Source organism: Falco biarmicus, chromosome Z (assembly GCF_023638135.1).
Source record: "Falco biarmicus isolate bFalBia1 chromosome Z, bFalBia1.pri, whole genome shotgun sequence".
Lineage (NCBI taxonomy): Eukaryota > Metazoa > Chordata > Aves > Falconiformes > Falconidae > Falco > Falco biarmicus.
Genome location: NC_079311.1, coordinates 55,786,189 through 55,807,507, shown reverse-complemented (window position 1 = coordinate 55,807,507; position 21,319 = coordinate 55,786,189). Strand labels below are relative to the sequence as shown.

At 36.8% G+C, this 21,319-nt stretch overlaps 1 protein-coding gene across 1 annotated transcript in view; it reads right to left on the bottom strand.

The window, feature by feature from the left end:
- The window catches only part of GLIS3 (GLIS family zinc finger 3), a 138,224-nt gene that overhangs the window by 51,909 nt on the left and 64,996 nt on the right, over positions 1-21,319 (bottom strand). The window contains exons 4-5 of the mRNA XM_056323688.1: positions 4,511-4,672; positions 2,900-3,010 (exon numbers count right to left, since the gene is read on the bottom strand). Of these exons, the coding sequence (XP_056179663.1) occupies positions 2,900-3,010; positions 4,511-4,672 (273 nt within the window). The remainder of the gene's footprint in view (positions 1-2,899; positions 3,011-4,510; positions 4,673-21,319) is intronic.

Genomic DNA, 21,319 nt, shown 5'->3' with positions numbered 1-21,319 from the left:
GACTAAGAAAAGGACAGGTTTTAAAAGTAATTTTAGTCTAGAGGCATTTTGTGCATTAGCATTCGTCTCAGCATCACTTTATGCTCTGATTTTGGATGCTATCTAGCTTTCTGTCACTGAATTCCCTGCTTAGAAAGATCTCCATCCATCCTCCCCAAGGGAAAATGAAATCCAGACACATCCACATTTTTAAAATAAGATAGGAAGCACTGCTTTTTATCCCACCAAAATATTTTAAAAGTACAGACTGAATATTATGATGCACAGAGATTATACATAAAATGTTTTGCCAGACATTTTCAGCATCTGTTCCCAGGTGTTTGCAGGCTATTTGTGTACATGTTTGCCCTCAAGTTTATGAAGAATTTTACAAATTACACAAAGATGATTAAAGCAGGCATGGGTCTCTTTATTATTCTGCTTTCCTTTGAAAAGTAAATGAAAGTTTGTTGTACTACCTACTGAACTGCTTGCATTAAATGTATTTGTGTTGGGATCTTCTTAGTTGATAGGATTTCATCCCATTACCCAGACAGATTCCCAATTAAATGTATTCAGTGGATGGCTGGAGGCTGGGGTTTGGAAGGAGAAGCGGAATAGTGGCTGCCTTACAAGATTTGCCAAAAAGGTATTTTTGTCTTACATGGTAAGCCATAAACATGTATCAACAAAAGCTGCTTAAAATAATTCAGAGATGGAAATTTATATCACATTGCATAATCTGGCCTTATCTTAGAGAGCCAAGAAAAGGGTCAAAGCTTTGAAGACAGAGCAACAAAATCTGGGCTGAAGACTCTATGTAAAGTTTAGCACAGCAAATAGCTGATTCCACTTGTGAATATACTTCATCATGCCATTTTAAGTCTATGCAACATCAAAGACACATTTGCAGGTACAGTCTTGGGGAGCCAGCAACTTAAGACACCACAATAATGTCACTTGGTTTGTAGGGGGAGGTTAAAAGGAGGATTAAAAGCAGGCAGGCACAATATATTAAATGAATCCATGACTAACAGGGTGTGACAGCAAAGGGTTTAATTCATTTCAACAGAATAGATCCCTAGGGCTGCAAGTGTTACTCCACTGTGCCTTTATCACCTTGGAATTTTTATGGTTATTTTTTCATTAATTCACATTTTTTTAAAGACTTTTTTGACATTAAGCCAATTTTCACTTTTAATTAAAGTCATAAATAACCTTAATTCTGCATTAAAAGTTTTATTATTACTTTTTATTATTATTACCACCAGGAAATATTTCAAATACCAAAGCATGATGTTAATTAGCAATTATAAGTTCTCAAAGGTCCAGTAACAATTCTGTACCTTGTAAACAAGATACATTCCAAACTTTATCTATGCTTTAAGTATCTGGCTTGATAGATGCCACAATTTTTTGTTTCTTTTTATGGAGGTTTGGCTTATTTATTTTCCCTTCCATATATCAATGTGACCAATGAGCAGAAATAAATCCTTCTCAAACAAGGATTAAGAAATAAGAAATTTTAAGTCTAGAATGTGCTCACAGAGTCAAGCAAGGAGTAAAAAAGGACAGTTTTCAACTGGCAAAAAGAAGGAATGGAGAATGAGCAAAATCAAATAGTGAATGAAATGCAGTAAGGAAAATCCCACATAGTACTACAACCTGACAAAATGAGAGGAGATAACAGTTTAATACCTCTGTTCAGGCCCATCAGGCTAGTTTAGTTGAGGCATCACACACAAATCACTCAGAATGCAACGTCGTGATTGGCATTTACTTCACATGCTTGTAAAAGTGTCTGGATGGCTGCGTTGCCGTCCTGAGATAGGCACGACAGGGCTCACAGACCTCCTTTGGCAGTCCTGCCTGTGGGCAGGATGCCCACTAGTAAGGGAGCCAAAGCATTATTTATTAAGGTGAAAATGAATGCTCAGTCATTTCACCTCTGATACAGGAGTGGCCACATACAACTTTAAAGGAAATTCCTCAGGAATACTACCGGGCAGTTCCTCAGAGGCTGACATGCTGGTCTCTGCTGCCATGTCCTGCTTCAACAAACCACAAATCAAAACTTAGTCTTCAAATTTGTATACTGTAGCTTTAAAGACTGCCACTTAGTGCTTCCAATGCTGTATGAAGAAAATGTTTTGCTACTTTCTATGAATGAATGCTCATTTAATTTTAAAACTTCTAAACTATGACTTTTTCACATGGGACTGACATCTCAAACATTTATCTACCCCTATACCAGTTCATACATGCTCCCCATTTATCAGGACAACTTTCCTTTAAAATGAAAGCTTACATTTTTATCCTCAATGATTTAAACAATCTAATTAATTCATAGAAGATATGATAAAAAAGCTCAGAAAAAAAAATCCCTTAGGTCACAATTCAGCTTTCCAAGGATATGTTTATACATATAAACAACTGTTGACTCATGGACTTGACATCCACAGGGAAATGGCATCATGAAATCTCCTGGTATTTGGAAGTGTCTGGTACATGGAAATATAACTTAAGAGTTTAATCTCAGATATTGTCCACCCGCCCTCAAAATCCATCCTTCCATCTGAGATTGGCCAAGTAAACTGGATTTTGTATTACTATGTATTTACCTAGTGGCAGAACTTTAAAACCAAAAATTTCTGTTTCCAAAAATTATTTTTTATTTGCCTCATTATGTATGTTTAGTGATTCATCATCACATCAGAAAATAAAAGCATTAAAGCAGGCAGCCTCATTAATTCAAAGATGAAATTATTGTCTGTATAAACCCCATATCTATTATCTCCCATTAGCATTTTTTCTACTTAACAGTCTGAAATCAGCACAGGTACTTGAAGGAAACATCTAATATTAAAACACCTACTTCTCCACATAAGCTTTACACCAGTCAACATGGTAGAAAATTTACCTTTTTCCTGACTTGTTGGTCTTTGGAAGAATGGGCTTTCACATGCTTTCTCAGGGAACTTGGATCTGTGTATCGTTTAGTACATCCTGGAATCTGACATGCATAAGGTTTCTAAGTCAAAAACAAAAAGGATAAAGCAGCTGTTATATCACAGATTATTTTAACCCAAGATAATCTCTTCTGAGCCTCGGGATGCTGCAAACTACATTACTAGAGAACACAAATGTTCTACATTATTACAAGCAGAACGCTCAGTAATTTATCAGAAAGGGAAAGGAGAAAAGTAAGGCTTATAAGGAAGACAAATCAAAGGAAAGCTTTCATTATGGCACCTTTCATTGTTACCTTTTTTTTTTTTGTAATCAGTACAATGAATGTTGTTAGTTATACTCACAATGTTTCCACCCTCAGAGCAATCTTTGACTTAATCAGAAATTACATTCTTTAGTGAACCAGGTAAAGAAACTGCAGTAAAGGCCCAGACAGACTGTTTAAGATTATAGAAGAATCTGCTTCAGAAAAAGAGAACAAGAAAAAGTGTTAGTCTGCTACATTACAAAGAGAGCAAGCAAAAACCAGAGCAAGCATTGAATATAATTTCAAACATACTACATACAAAAATACACATTTTAATGCAAAGTACAAGACAAACTCCTTCAGCTCACATTTTCTAATAACACATCATTTTAGAAAGGTACCAGTGCTATAATACCTTTATAGTTTTCTTAAAAGGAAGCCAAATAAATCTAATTCACCAAATAAACACTCTATAAATACCTCCTTCTGCCTGTTCTAACCTGTCTGTCTTCTCTGAAGACTCATAGGTCCACAATACTCAGTATTAAATAAACATTAAGTCCAACTGTTTGCTGAAATTAGCTACTTTGCAAGTTAGTCATTTATGTTTCACAAAGCATTTCTGAAAACAACTTGTACAAGTGATTAATTTACCAGCCACACACTCGACTCTTTGAAACTGATAATTTAAGCTTGGTGGCAGCCTTTTAATTCAAATGACATTGTTCTCATTTTCTTTCTGCACTTCTGCCCTTTGGAAACTGCTTGCTTCTGATGAAACACAATCTTTCATTATGAAACAGAAGGTTTTAAACAAATTTCAGCTGTGACTCAAATTCAGAAGCAACAATATGTTGACACAAAAATTTTTAGATCTACAAAATTCTTCTTCCTCTCTTGACTTGCTGGTACATGCTCCAGCCTTAAGCTTAACTGAATTTTTGTCAGACAAAACTCAGTTAATCACATTTTTTGTTGTTATTATTATTATCATCATCATTATTATTAATCAGTTATTATCACAGGTGGCTTCTGCATCTTTTCAGAGTGACTTCAGGTTCCCTAAAATCACCTAAGTGGGAGAAAGTTACTACAGCAAAGCTCATGGAGCTGTAGCCTTTTTATCAACTAGTTTGGCCCATCTTTCATCCATGCTTATATTACTGGGTCACTTCTGAAACAGCTTGAACAGCCTTATCAGACACTTCTCCCTTCTACCTCTAAGATTATGGGCCACCTGCTACCACCAAGCTGGAGGAAAAGGGCACATGGTGTAATAGAGAGGGGACCACAGTGGGGCTTCTGCTTCCTTACAGTGTCCAAGTGTGTCCTCTGGTGCTTGGCACGGTCGCTGGAGTTGCTGAATGCTTTCTGGCAGCCAGGGTGCTGGCAAAGGTACGGCTTTTCACCCGTATGGCTCCTTAGGTGAATCTTGAGATTTTCTAGTCTGGAAAAGGCTTTCTTGCAACCCTCAAACTAGAAAAGAGAAAGAAATTGTTTGAAAGGAAAGCACACACTGCAAATTGCAACAACAAACACCACACAGGCGCCTGAAAGGACTTTCAGAGACCTCCAGACTGCTATGGCTGGATGCTTCTCCAGAGCTGAGGAAAGCCTGTCTTCTCAGTACAGGTGTTACTGCAGGGCTTAAACCATTTACACCAAAAGCATGTATTTATCCTACCTGTACATGGCTGAATTAGAAACCTGTGTCCTGCTCCCACTTTACAGATGGGACACTAAGACCCAAAGGGACCAGTCAGCTCAGAGCGCAGCACCACTCAGCCCATCTGGGAAATAGCCCTGGCTGATGCTCCCAACAGCACACAGGAAGGTTCTCAGGTCCTGCACTAGCGACCCTTATCTCAGCTCTGGGCTTGTTTGGGTATTAGCAACTGAGCCAAACACAAGCATCTCCCAGAAGTACCAGCCTAACCTGTGAAGCAACAACAAAATCATGCAGGGAAATGTCAGTCTGTTCTGCCCTGCTGTTGGTGAGTAAAAAAAATTCCCTTTCTGTCATGAGTAAATGTATGGAGGTACCAAAAGTAATGGGAGCCCACCAGAACTGGATTTAATACCTACAGATAACCAATAATCATCAGGCACTGTATTTCTAGACAAAATCAAGTACTGCATCAGCAGAGAAACCTACGTTTATAAGAGCAGAAAACCAGTTCTTCATCTGTCATGTTCCCATAGTATACTTTATCCTAAGGGAAACTAAAAACCATCAGTTCTAATTGACGCCAGCATTTTAATGCACATCTGATTTCAGCTAGAGTATTTATGAATATTAGTTAGAAGTACAGGCTTTTTCAATTCTATCAGTAAAGATCAATTAATCTCATTAGCTTCGACTGCTGCATATTCCACTGTGCAACATCTAAAGCATCCGCTGCATAGCATGCTAGTTTGCAGTTCTTGTATAAAATGCAAAAATAATAATGCATAACAGAGATGTCAAACATTTCTAATGCTAACATGAAATTTTCCACCATTTCTCTTCCTAAGCATTTCACTCACTTGAAAAAAAACAGGCCATTTTTCACTGATGTTAGAATAACACAAATACATTTTATAATAAATTATTCAGTGCATATATGTTTACAAAAACACAGGTAGGAAAATAGTGATGTAATACTGAGCATAATTAGCATGCCTTTCTTACAAATCTGTAAGAGCCTCAAAAAAGAGAAAAAATAGGATATAAAAGTGTCATTACTTAACTTTAAAGTTTGTTGTATTAATGCAATACAGAGTTACAACCTCAAAGAAGAGTGTAATATGTGTTACCTATAAAATAGCAATATTGTTTAAGAATCTAAAGCTTGAGAAAGGCGATGAACCACCCCCCACTATATCATAACTGTAATTTTATCTTTCACACATATCAATTTCAGAAAATTTCTTAACCATGAAGCTTATTAATTATATCCCATCCCTTTATCCAAAGCAAACTGGCAGTCCTTTTCAGATTACCCAGTTCTGATCACTAAACATTAATTTATGCTTGTACATACAGTGTTTCCTTTATGTTTATGAAGGTTTAGTATGCAAGCAAAACATTGTTGTAGGTGTATAAATATTTTTACTTTTAGGGAATTATTATTTGAGAACATTCTAGGATAAATTAAAAACAAAAAAAAAAAAAAAAAAGAGAGACATATCTCTTACAATTGCCTGGGAAAAAATACTACATTTTTTTAGGAAAATGTAAGGAGTGGAGAAAGCAGAAAAAACATGAGTTAAATGTCTGCTATAACAATTGTCTTTGAAAAGCAAAGTAATTCAAGAGCAGCCATGTTCAAATAACAAAGAAAACTAATGATTAGCCCATCTTATATAGACAGTTGTTATTTCTTACTAAATTCATAAAAGATATGCCACCCTTTCTAATGACAGTAAGCTGCACAGAAGTAAGAAACAGACTGAAATATCTTAAGCAAACTTCAATTTCATAGGATAAAATTCAGCCCATTGAAAAAGTTCTAAAAGCAGGCCTTCTCATTTTTTTATTTCACAAGTTATTAAACTTCAATATGAATCTTCAGGCATGCAAACAAAATTCAACATATTTAAATAATTGTTTACATGATTTTAAAATTAGCTTTCAATTTAAATGGGAAAAAATGTTTCACTGAGCAGAACTGGGGAATGTTATCTTACAGGTTTAAAAGTTGTGATTTCTGATGACTCTGGCATTGCTGACCATAACTTAAAAGCAGATAAGATAATTTGAATTTCTCTCCTCCACAGCCTTAAATTACTGTGTGTCTTACTCACACGGCTACATATAGTCGTATATTGCAGAAAAGGTCATGCTAGCAAAACACAGGAACTACAAGCCTGTATTATTAGAAAGACCATCTTTACACAACATTTAATGAATGTTTACTCTAAACGCCAGACTTTTTGAAGTCTTGGGAATCTCTGATGCTTAAGATAAGGGAATGAAAAACTATTCTTTCCAACAACACAGAACATATATTCTTTGCTGACAACCAGATTTCAATGAAAAGTATTCCAGAGAAGACATGATTACCTATGGGGGAAAAAGTCAGGTGGATGGTTGCTGTATTTTGAAATGGAACTCTTTGTAGTTTCAAAATTATTAACTCTGGTAGAAGAGGAGGATGTAACACATTACAATTAGTCCCTTAAGGACATGGCATGCATCAGGCATTCTGAAGCTGTTCAATAGTTTTAAACATACTCCTGATTAAACCAGATTTTTTTAAAGTATTATATGGAATTAATTTTATAATAAACTGTTCCTAAATTGCAATACCAAAATCATAGTTACTGAGCTTTTATCTTTACTATTGCATGCAAATTGAAACTGTTAAGTAGCTCATAAAGAAAATGTCCTCTCTGTACTTCCAAAACTTGGGAGTTCTTTTTAAACCATACTCACTGGAGTGTCCATATCCATGTTTACTATCTTTTTATAAGGATAACTGTCAAAAGCTAGAAACACAGCATTTACAGTGAAAAGTAAAGCATGTCAATAAAAAGCAAAAGCAGTTCTATGACTTAAAACACTTGTGTTCTTTTAAGTGTACTGTTCATCTTCGCATACACAGAGACGGTGTTCAGTGTACCAGGCAGCCATCCTGTAAAATCACAATATAATTACATCGATTTATATAAAATAACCTGCACAGCAAGTAAAGCCTTGCTGCATGACCATGCATTTCTGAGCCCTGTCTGGAATGAGGCGGCAACCTTCATTATGAGATACATTTAGGCTCTTAGGCTGTAGGAACAGCATGGTAATTTGTGTGAATACTTACGTTAGCAGCAGATGTTCAGTGGCCAACTGTTTAAGAAATTAGTCAGTTTTCACTTGTAAAAGGAACTGCTCTGATTATCTGAGTTGATCACCAGTGTAACAAAGACTGAAGACCTCGCTCAGACAATACCTGTCTGAGATCTGACCCATTGACAGAAGAGTATCTTGTCTTGATTTTAAAAGTTAATGACAGACAGCCCAGCTTCTACTTAATCCAACTATCCCCTAATATTATCTGGTATCAAAAACCTTCACTTTTTTCCTATCTGAATCTGTTTTGCTTCAATATCCAAACAGTGTATTTTCTTCTGCCTTTTTCTGCCATATTAACGTGATAAGTAATGTAAGAGGTAACTTCTGAATCTCGGTATTTTCTGTTATCAAGTCACTTAACTTTCTCCCAAATATTTTTTTTTATATATATATATATTTATATTTATATATAAAATTATTTGCTTTCTCAGACGAACAATGCTTTCTCAGACCTACTTTGAAATTTATTCTAAAACCAAAACAAATAAAATTTAATACTATTAGAAATACTGAGCAGTATTTTATTTTATGGTACTGTTTAATCCAACGCACAACATAATGTTACTCTCTTATACTGAGACTCTCACATTTAGGCTTTTAGTATCTTTTTTAATTTGCATCAGTTATACAGTGATCCTCAAATATTTTTCAGCAACATTGCATTCAGGTGAGGATCATCTTTTGTCTTCTAAGTGTGAAGGATAAGCATTTCCCTAGTGTGTTACTGTGTGTGGGGAAATACTTATGGGATATTATAACGAATACATTTCATTACATGGTCCCAATCTGGTCTGTCTCTAAGGTTATGGGGAGAGGGGTGTTCTTCCTTTTTAAATATGACTTTGCTAAATATCAGCTTTCCCATAACCACTAAATGCAACAGATGGCTTTCTGTGTATTCAAGAGCTACCCACTGTCGACACAGTCTCAGTAACAAACCTAGATACTTCAGTGACCGAATACATTTTGGTCTTCAGTAAAATACATGCCTCAGGCAAGAAGCAGAAGAGACAGAGACCCCCCAGGAGGCTGTGATATAGGGAACTGATAGGTTGAAGTACACCCAAATGATATCAGAAAATTAACTGTGACCTAAGCTTGATGGAAAGGTGAAGAACTGTCCCAGTCTCTGCCAAACTGACTTTGAAGAAGCCAACCCAACCCCATGTATGAACCCACATGTTTCAAATACATTTCTATACCATTGTAGAATACCAGTTTGTTTGACTTATTAACCTATGGTGAACCTTTGATGGTGCAAAAAGAGAAGAAAAAACTGCACCCAGAAACTAAGATGCATATCAGAGGGGAGAAATTCCTCCCGGCATTTACGAGATCAGTAAGGTAAGAGGCTTCACCCTAGCAAACATGCTTTCATGAAAAGGTATCGAAAAATCAACATCTCTACCTTCCATGCCTTTTCTTCATTAAGCACAATGGATGCTACTTCTGGTCCAAGGACACATGGCATCGTAACAGTGTAGGACTGAACCTTCCCCACTACACCCATACAGGTAGGAAAAACAGCAGTTTTAGACGTATGGTTCAGATCAGACCTAGCTCTTCCCTTGTTACATAACCCATGTCTAACCTCCATTAATCCATGATTGATTGCTCATGATTACATAGCTGCATACTCTAAAAACTCTTCACACAATATGGTTTGGTTTTCCATTGATACTTTCTGTGGTCCTCTTCTGACTACCACTACATTCACCTGGGATACAAAATACAGAATCAATTTTTCAGTAGCAGTCTCACCAGTTCTAGGCATTCAGGTAAAGTGACTTTTCTGAATCAAACCCTCTTTTTCACTCATTCAAGCATGATGTTAGCCTTGTTTAAGTCATGGCATTTTACAATGGGTTTTCATTACAGTTGGTATTACTGAATTTCTACTTAAGACTCACTTTTTGCTACGCACAACTTCTCATCTTGTAAATATAAGCTACATGTCTTCATTCCTGCTTGTACTGCTTTGCATTTGGCTGTTTTACAGTGCACCTTTTTGTAACACAGCACTTCAGCAAAGTCAATGATCATTTGTAACTGTGATATCCTCAGCATTTGTAGCTCTGCTAGTTCCTGTTAAATACACAAAGTTTACGTACTTAGCAGCCATATTTTGAGAACAAGTGAGGTGCTCTTATCTATGTCCTACTAATAGAATTTAATTAAAACATTAAAATCATAGAATCACTTAGGTTGGAAAAGACCTTTTAAGATCATTGAGTCCAACTGTAAACCTAACACTGCCAAGTCCACCACTAAACCATGTTCCTAGGTGCCACATCTACATGCCTTTTAAATATCTCCAGGGATGATGACTCAGCCACTTCCCTGGGCAGCCTGTTCCAGTCCTTGACAACCCTTCTGGTAAAGAAAGTTCTCCTAATATCCAATCTAAGGCTCCCCTGGTGCAACTTGAGGCTGTTTTCTCCCATCCTATCACTTGCTACCTGGGAGAAGATACTGACACCCATCTCATTAGAACCTCCTTTCATGTAGTCGTAGAGATCTCCTTCCACATAAGGTTCAAGAATGTCATGTGGTTCAAACATTAAAAGCCTTGGAGAAACCTAATTACAGTGTACACTGTCTTTGTCAGAGAGAACTGCAGGCATTTCACCTGCAGCATTTTATATTCCATTGCACGATGATCCCCATCAGCACTGGGACAAAATTCAGTGCAAGACCTCCTTTGGAAACTGTATTATCTGCCTATGATTCCACATCTGAATCTACTTATAATTTACAATTGTATTTAATATTTATTTCAGTAATATATCGATACAGAAACAAAGTAGTAGTTTTCTCCCTTTTCGTTCTTCCATCCCAGACTCTAGAAGTAACAGCTTGGTAACACATGCTCCCTGAAAGAGCTGATAGATAGGGGAGAAGAAAATGAAACAAGTGGGACTCTGCGAAGCAGAAGGAGGACTCCAAAATGTTTCACAAAGTCTTCTGAGTCTTTGGAAACAGAGTGGGATGACTTGATATAACACGTGCCAGAAGATCCAAACTGGCATGAGTCCGCCTGCTTGAGGACAATCTAAAACACTGCCCCTGCCTCACACAGATGTACTGTCTGGACATCGACCTGATCCCATTGGCAACAGCAAGTTACCTTCTCAGATTACTTTGACAAGCTGCTTGACTTCCTTACTTTAGTAATATCCATAAACTAACCATAAGCATGACAAATAAGAGTTTTAAATCCTAAACCTTGGAGAAAGTTATCTGAATGAAAATATAAGCCATTTCTGAATTTTGGGGAATGCTGTTATACATGAATGGACATTCATCAATGGAGGGAATGGTATCCCTAAAATAGAGAGGAAAAAAACCACAAGGTAGCATATACATAAGGCCTCAAACCAAATCTTCGAATTGTTCAGCAGTCATGTAGCATTTCAAAAAGATTTATTAGCAGATACAGGGCAAATTAATTATTTAGCAATCCACCTGTGAATCAATTTTAGAGTGCTCTGATACGCTGACCAGGTAGGTTCTTCTGTGTCAGAACCAAGGCAGGTGGTATGAAAAGGACAAAACATCTCTCCCCAGCTTTGTGTTTATCACAAAGATGTAAAAGCTGTTCTTTATATGGCTTTCAAAGAAGAACAATGCATTTCAAGCATTAATTAACAGTCTTTTAAAACATTTCCCTTCTTCAACAGCACTAGCAAGGTGCTGCTCTACAAGAGATGTAAGGGCTTTCAGAAAATTGAGAGTAAGACCTCATGTGAATATCTTTCAAATAGGTTTTTATTCCCCCAGACTCTCATGCCTGGCAGTCTTGTGAATGACACATAATTAGTGTCAGACATCATTCAAACTGCTAACATGAGGTGCTCACCAACAAGAAGGCTGCATGCCACATCTGAGATTTAAAAGCCCTGGTTTGTTCCATGTAGAAGAAGTGCTGTGCTTTTAACCCTTCAAATGTTCAAATGGGGAGAAACCTAGCAATCAGAGCAGCACTTCATTATAATGCACCCATTTCTGTCTGAACAGAATACATTTTGTGACACAGTTACAAAATGCTTTGGTAAATGCACAGTGGTTATATGCAAAGGATGGGATTTATTTTCTGATTTTACAGTTAAGCTTATGAAATGATACAATGTCTTGGAATACTTTGCTCCAGTAAATAATGACAGAGTATGTTTATGTGTTGCACATAATTATAGTAGATGCATGTTTCCCAGCCATTCAATAACAATTGGTCCAAGTCCATGGGTAATTACTTTCTTTTTTTCCCTCATAAAAAAGGTTTTCTCTACTACAGTATCCTCACTTCAGGTATTTCTGGTAGATTCCATTAAAATTTTACAATCCAGCACTGCCTAAGTATAAATGCAAACAAAAGATAATTACAGACCATGGCAAAGCCTAAATTGTTATTTATCTTCTTTGTACTTCCTACTCAAAACTAAAAGGCTTACTATATTCAATTTATGTACCAGAAAGTTCATATTATGAGTCAGACGTAAGACTTATTGGACTAGTTATTGCCTATGGCTATAAGGCTCCTATTTTCAGAGCTTTTGACCAAGGAGCACATAATGCTTTTTGTGTGTGCGTGTTTATAGAACAAGATTAATAAACTATATCCCAATCCAATTGCAGTTTTCTAATACATCCATCTCTGGGTAGATTTTAAGTAAGAAGAGCTATATACTGCCACTGTAACTGAAAAGTGCACTGAAGTCAATGGAAAGAAAAGAGATAATTAATGCAGAGCAGAGAGTTACACATTGGTTAAAATACAGGAAATTGAACTGGGCTACTCTTTCAGACAGACACACTAGACAGGCTAGTCTCTTGCATTCTCTTTGAACAAAATCTCATTTTATTAGTCATACTGTACACACTTGGCTGCATATTTCCATATGTAGACTGATAATTTATCAATAAAATTGAACTTTAATGTCCTTTCCAAGGAGATTAGTATTCACAGAGAACACTCTGCTGTTGGTTCTGGCAGGACAAACAGGAACAGTAAATTAAGGATACCACCAAATTGCAGTAAAGGGTGGAAGAAGAAAACAGGTAAGGAACTATCCCAACCCACAATTCTCTTTTTATTGTGAGATCTGTCTTTACAGGTGGCTCTTTTTATTTGTGTGTTCTTGGTAAATGTAGCATGCTTATTTCTCCTTTTCATTTCAGTAATCTGGAGATCTTCATACTTCTCACATTCTAGAAATCTGCACCACACCACGTACTCTTACTTTCACCATGCCTAAAGACACAAATACCTCAGCTGAAATGAAGCACAGTACATTGAATGTTATCCATCCCCTGAAATAATGGTGTCAAGAGATTCACTCACCATGGAAATGTCTCTTGTTTTCACTAGTTTTAGTAAGCATGGCCATTTCAGCCTTGGAAGCTATTTCTGTTACTGTAGAGAAGGTAAATATTATGACAAGTCCCTTCAAAAGAAACTGTTACCAAACACATCAGCTGCTACTGATTCAAAAAACATATGGTACAGTAACCATTAGAGGAAGAACGGACAATTTGGGAATTCTTTCTTTGCTTCCTTTTGGAAGAGAGTACTCCTGATTTTTTCTGGATTTTCTCCTTTCTTTCTATTCTTCCTTGGCTTTTCTAAAAGGCTGTTTGTGACCCTCTTGTAATTGAGGTCACCATCTGTATTCATGAAGCTTTCTCTACTAAAAGTCAACAAGGCTCTAAAATTGTTCACTGGTAAAGCAGCTACCATTATTACCAAACCTCAGAAGTCACCCAGATTTGAACACTTCTTCCTTCCAGTAAACTTGCAAGAACTAAATGACCTTTTGTCAAGTAAAAAAGCAGCTATTTCCTTGCAGGTATTAAAAAAAATATATGCAAGAATATTATCTTCCCCTCCAACACAAATTCAAACATGTAGCTACATCACATTTCTGTAGTTCAGACCTCTACAGGATCTCATGCCAGAGATATGTTACAAATTGAGACCATAGGCTTTCAAACATGGAGATGAGGGAGTGTAAATCATATTCTCACTGAGAAGCACGGGTTGTTTTAGACCATTTTGCTCTTTGCAAATTTCACAAAGGACTAGATTTTGATCTCTACTACTCTAGGGGGTTAAAGGAATAAGAGATCAATGAACCTGTGAAACCAAATGGGTTTGAAATGCCCTAATGGGAAAGAAACATGAGTCTAGTGGGTTCTTCCTCACCAAACGCCATGTCCAAATTACTATTCATGATTCATTCTATTTTCTAGAAATAGAAATAGAAAAGAAATAGGAATGTTCCATTCTGTTCTATTCCATCATATCCTAGTCTGTCCCATTTACACACATGCAAATTGGGACTGAAAAATGCAAACAAACATGCAAGCTGTTCTACAAACACTGTTGGAGAATTTCTTCTTACAGTTATTTGAAAATAAATCACTTGATTGCCACTTTTCACAGACACAACGGTATTAGAGAAAAAAAACCAACCCACCAAGACAACCTTCTAGACTAGAGTATTGGTTACCTCTCACATTTATGGTACACAGCTCAGAGCTGACACTAAAAACTTTAGCACAGCTTTTTAAAGACCTCAGTATGAGGTTCTTTCTACCCCCAGCACATGGACACCAGGCCAGCTGCTATCTGGCATGGGCTTTCTTGGTATACTATTGTTTACAGAGCCAAAATTACTTTTTCTTACAGGTTTTGGTTTTTTGGGTTTTTTTTTGTTTGGGTTTTGTTTTTTTTTTCAACTTGAAAAAAGACATATAGATCACTGTCAAGAGCAAAATAGGCAGTGAGAGATCCATTTGACCTTCCATGACTGTAGCACTTGCCTAGAGAAAATATGCTAGAGTACAGTAGAGTTCATCTATAAACACTAACTTTGTGACCAAAGAAATTATGTATTTAAGTTATCCTGGAAAAAAAAAAGAGCTCAAATAAAAGCTCCAATTTTGACAAACTTACTAAAGGGCCATGTTAAAGAGGTTTTATTAAAGCAAAAGCTTTGGCTGCTTGTTTATGTAACGTGCTGTTCAACTTAAAGTGCCTGAGACAGAAAAGCCCGATGCACCATCAGAAGAAAGAAATATGCTTGGAAAAACCTTGACTTGAATTTAGAATTTCAAGGTTCACTGGAAAAATGCACCAAACAATATACTGAAAAAGGCAGCTCTCTTAGTTTTAATACAACATCTACATACCTGTTGCACTTTTTTTTCCTGACAAATTGGCTCAATTGTATGTAACTTCTTATATATGCACAATTTTAATTTACACATATAAACAAGAGTATTTTATTGCTAAAATAACAGAGGACTAAACTGTGCTGCTGTTCCAGTTCGCAATGGTGTGAGGAGTACCTTTTTCTGATTAATCTGTCTCATAGGTATACACAGAAGCACACCATGATTTCAAGAACTAAAAAGTTTTTGACTCTCCATAATGCAACAACAACCTCATCAGGGGACAGAATTTTTTTGCAATTTCATGACAGAATTTATTTGACCTTTTTTCATCAGGAAGGTAATGTTTCTTGAATGTCTCTTGCAGAATTAATGAGAAGTTCAAGCCACTCAGTCCATGGTGCATTCATGGTCCACTCAGTTCATAACGTGGAAAGGACTGTTTCTGTTACACTCTGGCAGAACCAAGATACATTCAAAGAGATTTAAAAAACTCTTGGAAAATAGTTGGGTTTTTTTTCCCCCCTCTATATTACTAACAATTTATAAAATCACATCTGTGAACCAACCAATCTCACTCAACTGACAAAGAAAAAAGAAAATTAGAACCATCCCAAGTCTATGAAAAAATTAAGGCTAAAAATAGGAATTTTTTTTCATTTTAAATTGTATGTTTTGGAAAAAAGAATATATTTTCTATATAAAAAGGAAATATCTTATCATAGCACTAAGTCCAAAGAACAGCTTCCCAACCTTCTTCAGCTAGTTTCCTCAGAAGGATAAGGGAAACTTGAAATCATACATCCTTTTCATTGGATGCAAGTCCTCTTCTTTTGTTAGAGTATTTAATTCCTTTTATTTATTGAGTAATTCAGGTGTTTCACTATTAAATAGAAAAAGGAACTGAGATGCAATATCAGAGCCACAGTGCTGTTTTAAGGAAAAGTCAATCACTATTCAGTTGTAACATTTCATCACACAGAAGAAAGTACTTTTGCACAGTTAAAGGGAGCGGGCTGGAGAAGCTTTCCTTTAAAACAATCTGTTCACACACACCATTATTTTTTCCCAAAAAAGACTGATTGCTGAATCATAAACCAGAAGAAATTACACCTGTATTTTCAAAAGTAATACTTTAAAATTGAGTATGGCATGTAACCAGCTCCCACACAGGAACTTCAGGTGTCTAATTAAATGAAATGTATAGTTTCTTTTTCCAACGTGCTTAGCATTTTCCTTGTAAATAGCATTTCAGATGTTATTCTGTCAATTAATTCCTCCAATGTCTAAGTGAGAAAAGAGGGAAAACATTACTCTTGATATGCTCATACAGTGGGAGTGAGTATGTATAACTAAGCTGAACAACCTTATCTCTGCCAGTAATAACATTTTATAATAAATGTGCAGTGGTTACCAAAAGGTTGCAGGGGTTGTGGTCCCAAGATAAATCTCCTTTTAAATAAATTATTCCAAAGTTTTATTCCATGCGCTGCCTTTTAGCAGATTTTTTTTTGAAACATAATCTATGCAGCTTTATAGCTAGGGTTACCCACTGTACTTGATTTGGCTAAATTAATTACTTGGCTATCCTCTACATGCTATTAAATACTAATCTAAAGTATTATTAATTTTAAATTTCCATCTGTTTGGGGAATAGATGTAACACATACTAGTTTTTTCTACCTCTGTTTCATAATACTCTCTACCATGATAATGCTCATCTCATGATTTTTCATAGGAGATTTTAATCCTGACAATTGTACATAAACAGCAAACAAAAGTATGTTACCTTGTGACACTTCTAACTATCTGGAGGCATGTAAAGCATACAGAAGTTACACACAAGGCCATATTCATCAGTAAATATTCAGCATTTTCTAGCAGTCCAAGTGGTTAATTTGGGTTTACAGTTGTATCACGTTCACTTGAATGGTCTGAGACCTCCAGAATACAATCTGTGGTACTTCAAATCCAGACCACCCACCCTGAAACTACTAAGAAAAGAAAAGATCATATCATAATGTTAATTTTATGAATTTCAGAACTTTGAAAAGCTACTCGATTAAAATTTGGGAATTTTCAAAACAAATGTGCTATTGCAAAATAAAAATTGAAGTTTGATATTGAAAGTGTGAAAATTATGTTTAGACTTTTCCCATTGTTTTCCTCCTAATTCTGCTGAAGCAGTTTGCTGACTTTGACATAAATCTGTTTATTGCTTTAGCTAACCCTTAGCTGCATTTCCAGATAAATAAAATATTCATCAAAAATACTAGCTCAGAAAGAACAACAACAATTTTTATGGACACCAAAGCGCAACATCTTCTGCCAAACAGTTTTCCTCCAAAGAAAAAATGATAAATAAATGCACTAGTTTTACATCAGATTAATTGATGATTTATTAAAAAGTGTTCAGATTAGTATCTGTATGGCTACAGAAAAAAATATGGAACAGAAAACTCTCCAAAAGTTACTATTTAGCAAAAATTTAAGCAAATGAAAATTGAGCAAATGTGAATTCTTAAACAACCTTAACATGGCTGTATTACTGCCAGCCCATACTATAACAGTTCTGTCATAATAAACAGGTCCCAATTCTATATTCCTAGAATATGCACCACTTCCAGTAAAGTGAGTGGGAATTTTGGATATGCAAGGAATGTAGAATTAGTTTCTTAATCCTGAGGCTACAATCCATGATAATTATAGTGCCTCAACTCAATATTGGTGGCTGAACAGCTCTGCAGCACCCTTTAGGCCATTAACAGTAGGATTCTGCTGATTTAGTCTAAAAATCATACCAGGACCTTGACTCTGCACTCTTAACTGTAATAAGTAAATTAAACTAAGCAACCAAAAGTTTAGAGTGAAATGCATTTTGAGCTGTTTAGCAATGCAGCCTTGCCTCTTCTTCCCCATATCTCGTTAAAGGGGAAATCAATAATACAACTCAGTATTTAAAATCCTTACTTACACCTTTCATGCAAAGCACAGGACAATATTCACCTCACAGTTTGAGAGAAGGACTGAAGAAAAGAACAGTTGTGGAAAACGAGGCGAAAGTGCTTGCACTGTAACCAGTGGGAGTTCATCACAATAGCCAAAAGCTAGAGGATGTTTCTTTCTTACCCCACGAGTAAACCACATGCAAATTTCCAGCAATGTTCAAAACGCATTTCCCAGCTCAGTAAATGTTTTCTATTCTTGGCTGCTTAGCACCCTCAGCTTTTTTCAATTTGCCCTGTTTGTTTAGTTTTAAAAAAGAAGAAGGGGAAAAAAAAAAAAAAAAAGCCCTTAAGAAAGGATTAATGCCCTGTATCTCATGGAGAAAGAACATAAATTAGAAATTCTTTTCGAAAATGGAATATGCATTCTTTAATCTTCTGCCCTGCTGGGAAGTGTAATAAGAATAAAGGCAGAAAGAAGCTTTTTTGCTCCATTTGATTTGTTCAGCTCAAAACATGCTTTTGACTATCTGCAACTAAATCTCAAAATTCATGACAACTCAGACAATACTCCCACATGTTATAAGCCTGTGAGCTAAAAAGAGAGCTGGGAAAGCTTGCAGAAACCCACCTGGTGAGCAAGCTTTCCAGATTCAAAAGGGCAAGACAGAAGGCCACATGGATGTGAAGCAAGCAAGCTGTGATTCTGAGAAGATGGTGATGAGATTCTAGGTGCTGGCAAATGCAGTTCTCCAGTGTGGTGTGGCCTCAGAAGGAAAATAGTTTTCAAAATGACCAACAGATCTGACTGACGGTGATGGGTATGAGTTATCTAGGGATGAGAAAATCAGTGGAAGAGGCCAGCAGCTGGAAAAGTGTTGCTTACCATTTACCATTACTTTGCAGTACAATTAACTGAAATCTAATTGTTATGCTTTGAATTTAAAATAAAAATGAAGAAAATCTGAATAAAGAACAATAAAAGTAAAAAAAAAGAGAATGCCAAACCCAGAAATAGGTACCTTCTTTTTCAGGACAGCAAATGCCCCTGCCTGTATATTGCATGCCAAATTGTTAAAGAATTTTGCTGTGATGCCATGCCAGTGAAAGCAGCAGCAAGAGGAAACTCTAGAAGCTGTTTTCCTCTTTTTGGTGCAATGTACCCAAGTGCAAAGAAACAAGTACAAATATACTAAAGGAAAGAAAACAAGGCTTCTGCTCCTCCCCTTCCTCTTCCCTCTTAACATCAGAAAAGACACATTAAGGAAGCAGCATGATCTTCAGATAATCATTAGGATTTACAGCTTTCTGACATCCCATTTAATGCCACCAAAGTTCATCTTTCAGTTCCAACAAACAGTTCATACTGCATCACCTGCAACTCAGTTTATGTGCACAAGAAAGCCTAACCTCTTGCAGCCACGCCTTGCAGCGGAGAGAAGACAACATTTGGTCAGCAGAGACCACACTGTGAGAGCCATCGGGGCTGTATTGCAGGCAAGCCCTGCTCAGAGCAGGGCCATGAGCCTGCATTAGGCCATGGCTGCGGTCAGGCTCTCACCAGTGCGATGCAGGATCTGGGAGGGCAAGTCTTAGGCCTAGACCTTGGTCTGGAAGCAGGCAGGACCACAGCTAAATTGACAGGTGTGCCTGGGTACCAGGAAAAAGACCAGGGGTTCAGAGCAAAGGCTGAGCACACAGGACATGACCTGAAGGACCAGGCAAGGACAGGAGCTGGCCATCTTCTGGCACAGACTTGTTGTAAAACTATGGTTGGGGCACAATATTTTTTTTTCTAAAGAGCTCAGCAGTCACCAGCTTCTAATGGCTACTGCTGGTCTTTTCTGACTCTACAACATTGCTATTCCTCCTGCCACACAGACCGTACAAAAAGCTTCAAATTCCCCAAACCAGAAGATAAGGTAATGCAAAACCGATGTGGGTCCCCTTGAAAAGCTGCACTCATTTAGGTCACACATATAGGGGCTTTTGGTCCCATCTACTGAGATGCTACCTTATGCAAACAAAATTCCTGTTGACAAAAGGCCTGTTGTGGAGGGAATGTGAGGGATTAATGTAAAAGAGTTTTCTCAGGGTCAGCCAACAAAGCTGCTCACCTCTGAAAAACTTAATACAGGGAAAGTTGAGGAATAGGCAAATAAAGATACTATGGTGTTGATTTTTTTTTCCATCTTTCTAATACAGTTAAATCATTCATACAACATTGCAGCCCACGACCAAACTTTAAAATACCAAAGACATCTACATAGCTTAATAAAGCAAACCTGTATTTATTTCATGTCAGGCACAGCTCAGAGGTGTACTGAACTCCTTCCTTTCCCTGGGGCTCCCGAGAAAAGTGGCACGGCAGTGATGCACAAAGAGAGTTACTAAGTAATTTAGGAATAAACCTGTTTCTCTGCTCTAAAGCACAGACCCTCCAATGCATCTAGCAATGCGTTTCTTTCCCCTGAATGTCTAAGTAGATGAGTCTCTTGTACATCTTACACTTGGGTGGTTCTCACCATGCAGCTGGGGCTTAAGCTGTGATAAACCTCAAGTGATCATTACAGAGCAAAGGCAAGAAAGAGTAAATAGAGGAATTCAGTAATAAATGTAGGGTGCTAATGGAAAAATCATAAGCCTTGATGAATCTAGTAACTTTGTTCCCATCATGCAACAGATGTCATTTCTTGAGGAAAGCCTTGAAGGTTTTACACACTTTACAGAAGCTTTGGGAATAAGTCCAAGGCTAGGATGAAAGAAGCCAGTCCAGAGCATGCAAGGCCAGGCAGAAAAGTGAGATGCATAAAATAGGGACAGGAAGAAAAAAAAGATTGGTAAGCATGGCATATTACTAAAGATAAGTACATATGCCTGTTCCTCAAGAGAAGTGTTTGTTCAGTGAATGAGTTACAAGACTTTTTTTTTTTTATTTATGTGGTATGTCTGGCATCACAATTGGTTGTAGAATACCTAGAGAACGTGTTAGATAATAATAGATTAATGAGTACAGCCCAAAAGAAAAAAACCCGAAATACCTGCAGGTTCAGAAGCACAAGCAGGGGATGAGCTGTGCAGTTTTCTGAGGGCAAGGATCAGCTTTGAATTTCACCAAAGAAAAATAAAAGGATGACTCAGTAAATAACCATCATTAAAACATACCACCCATGCACAGAG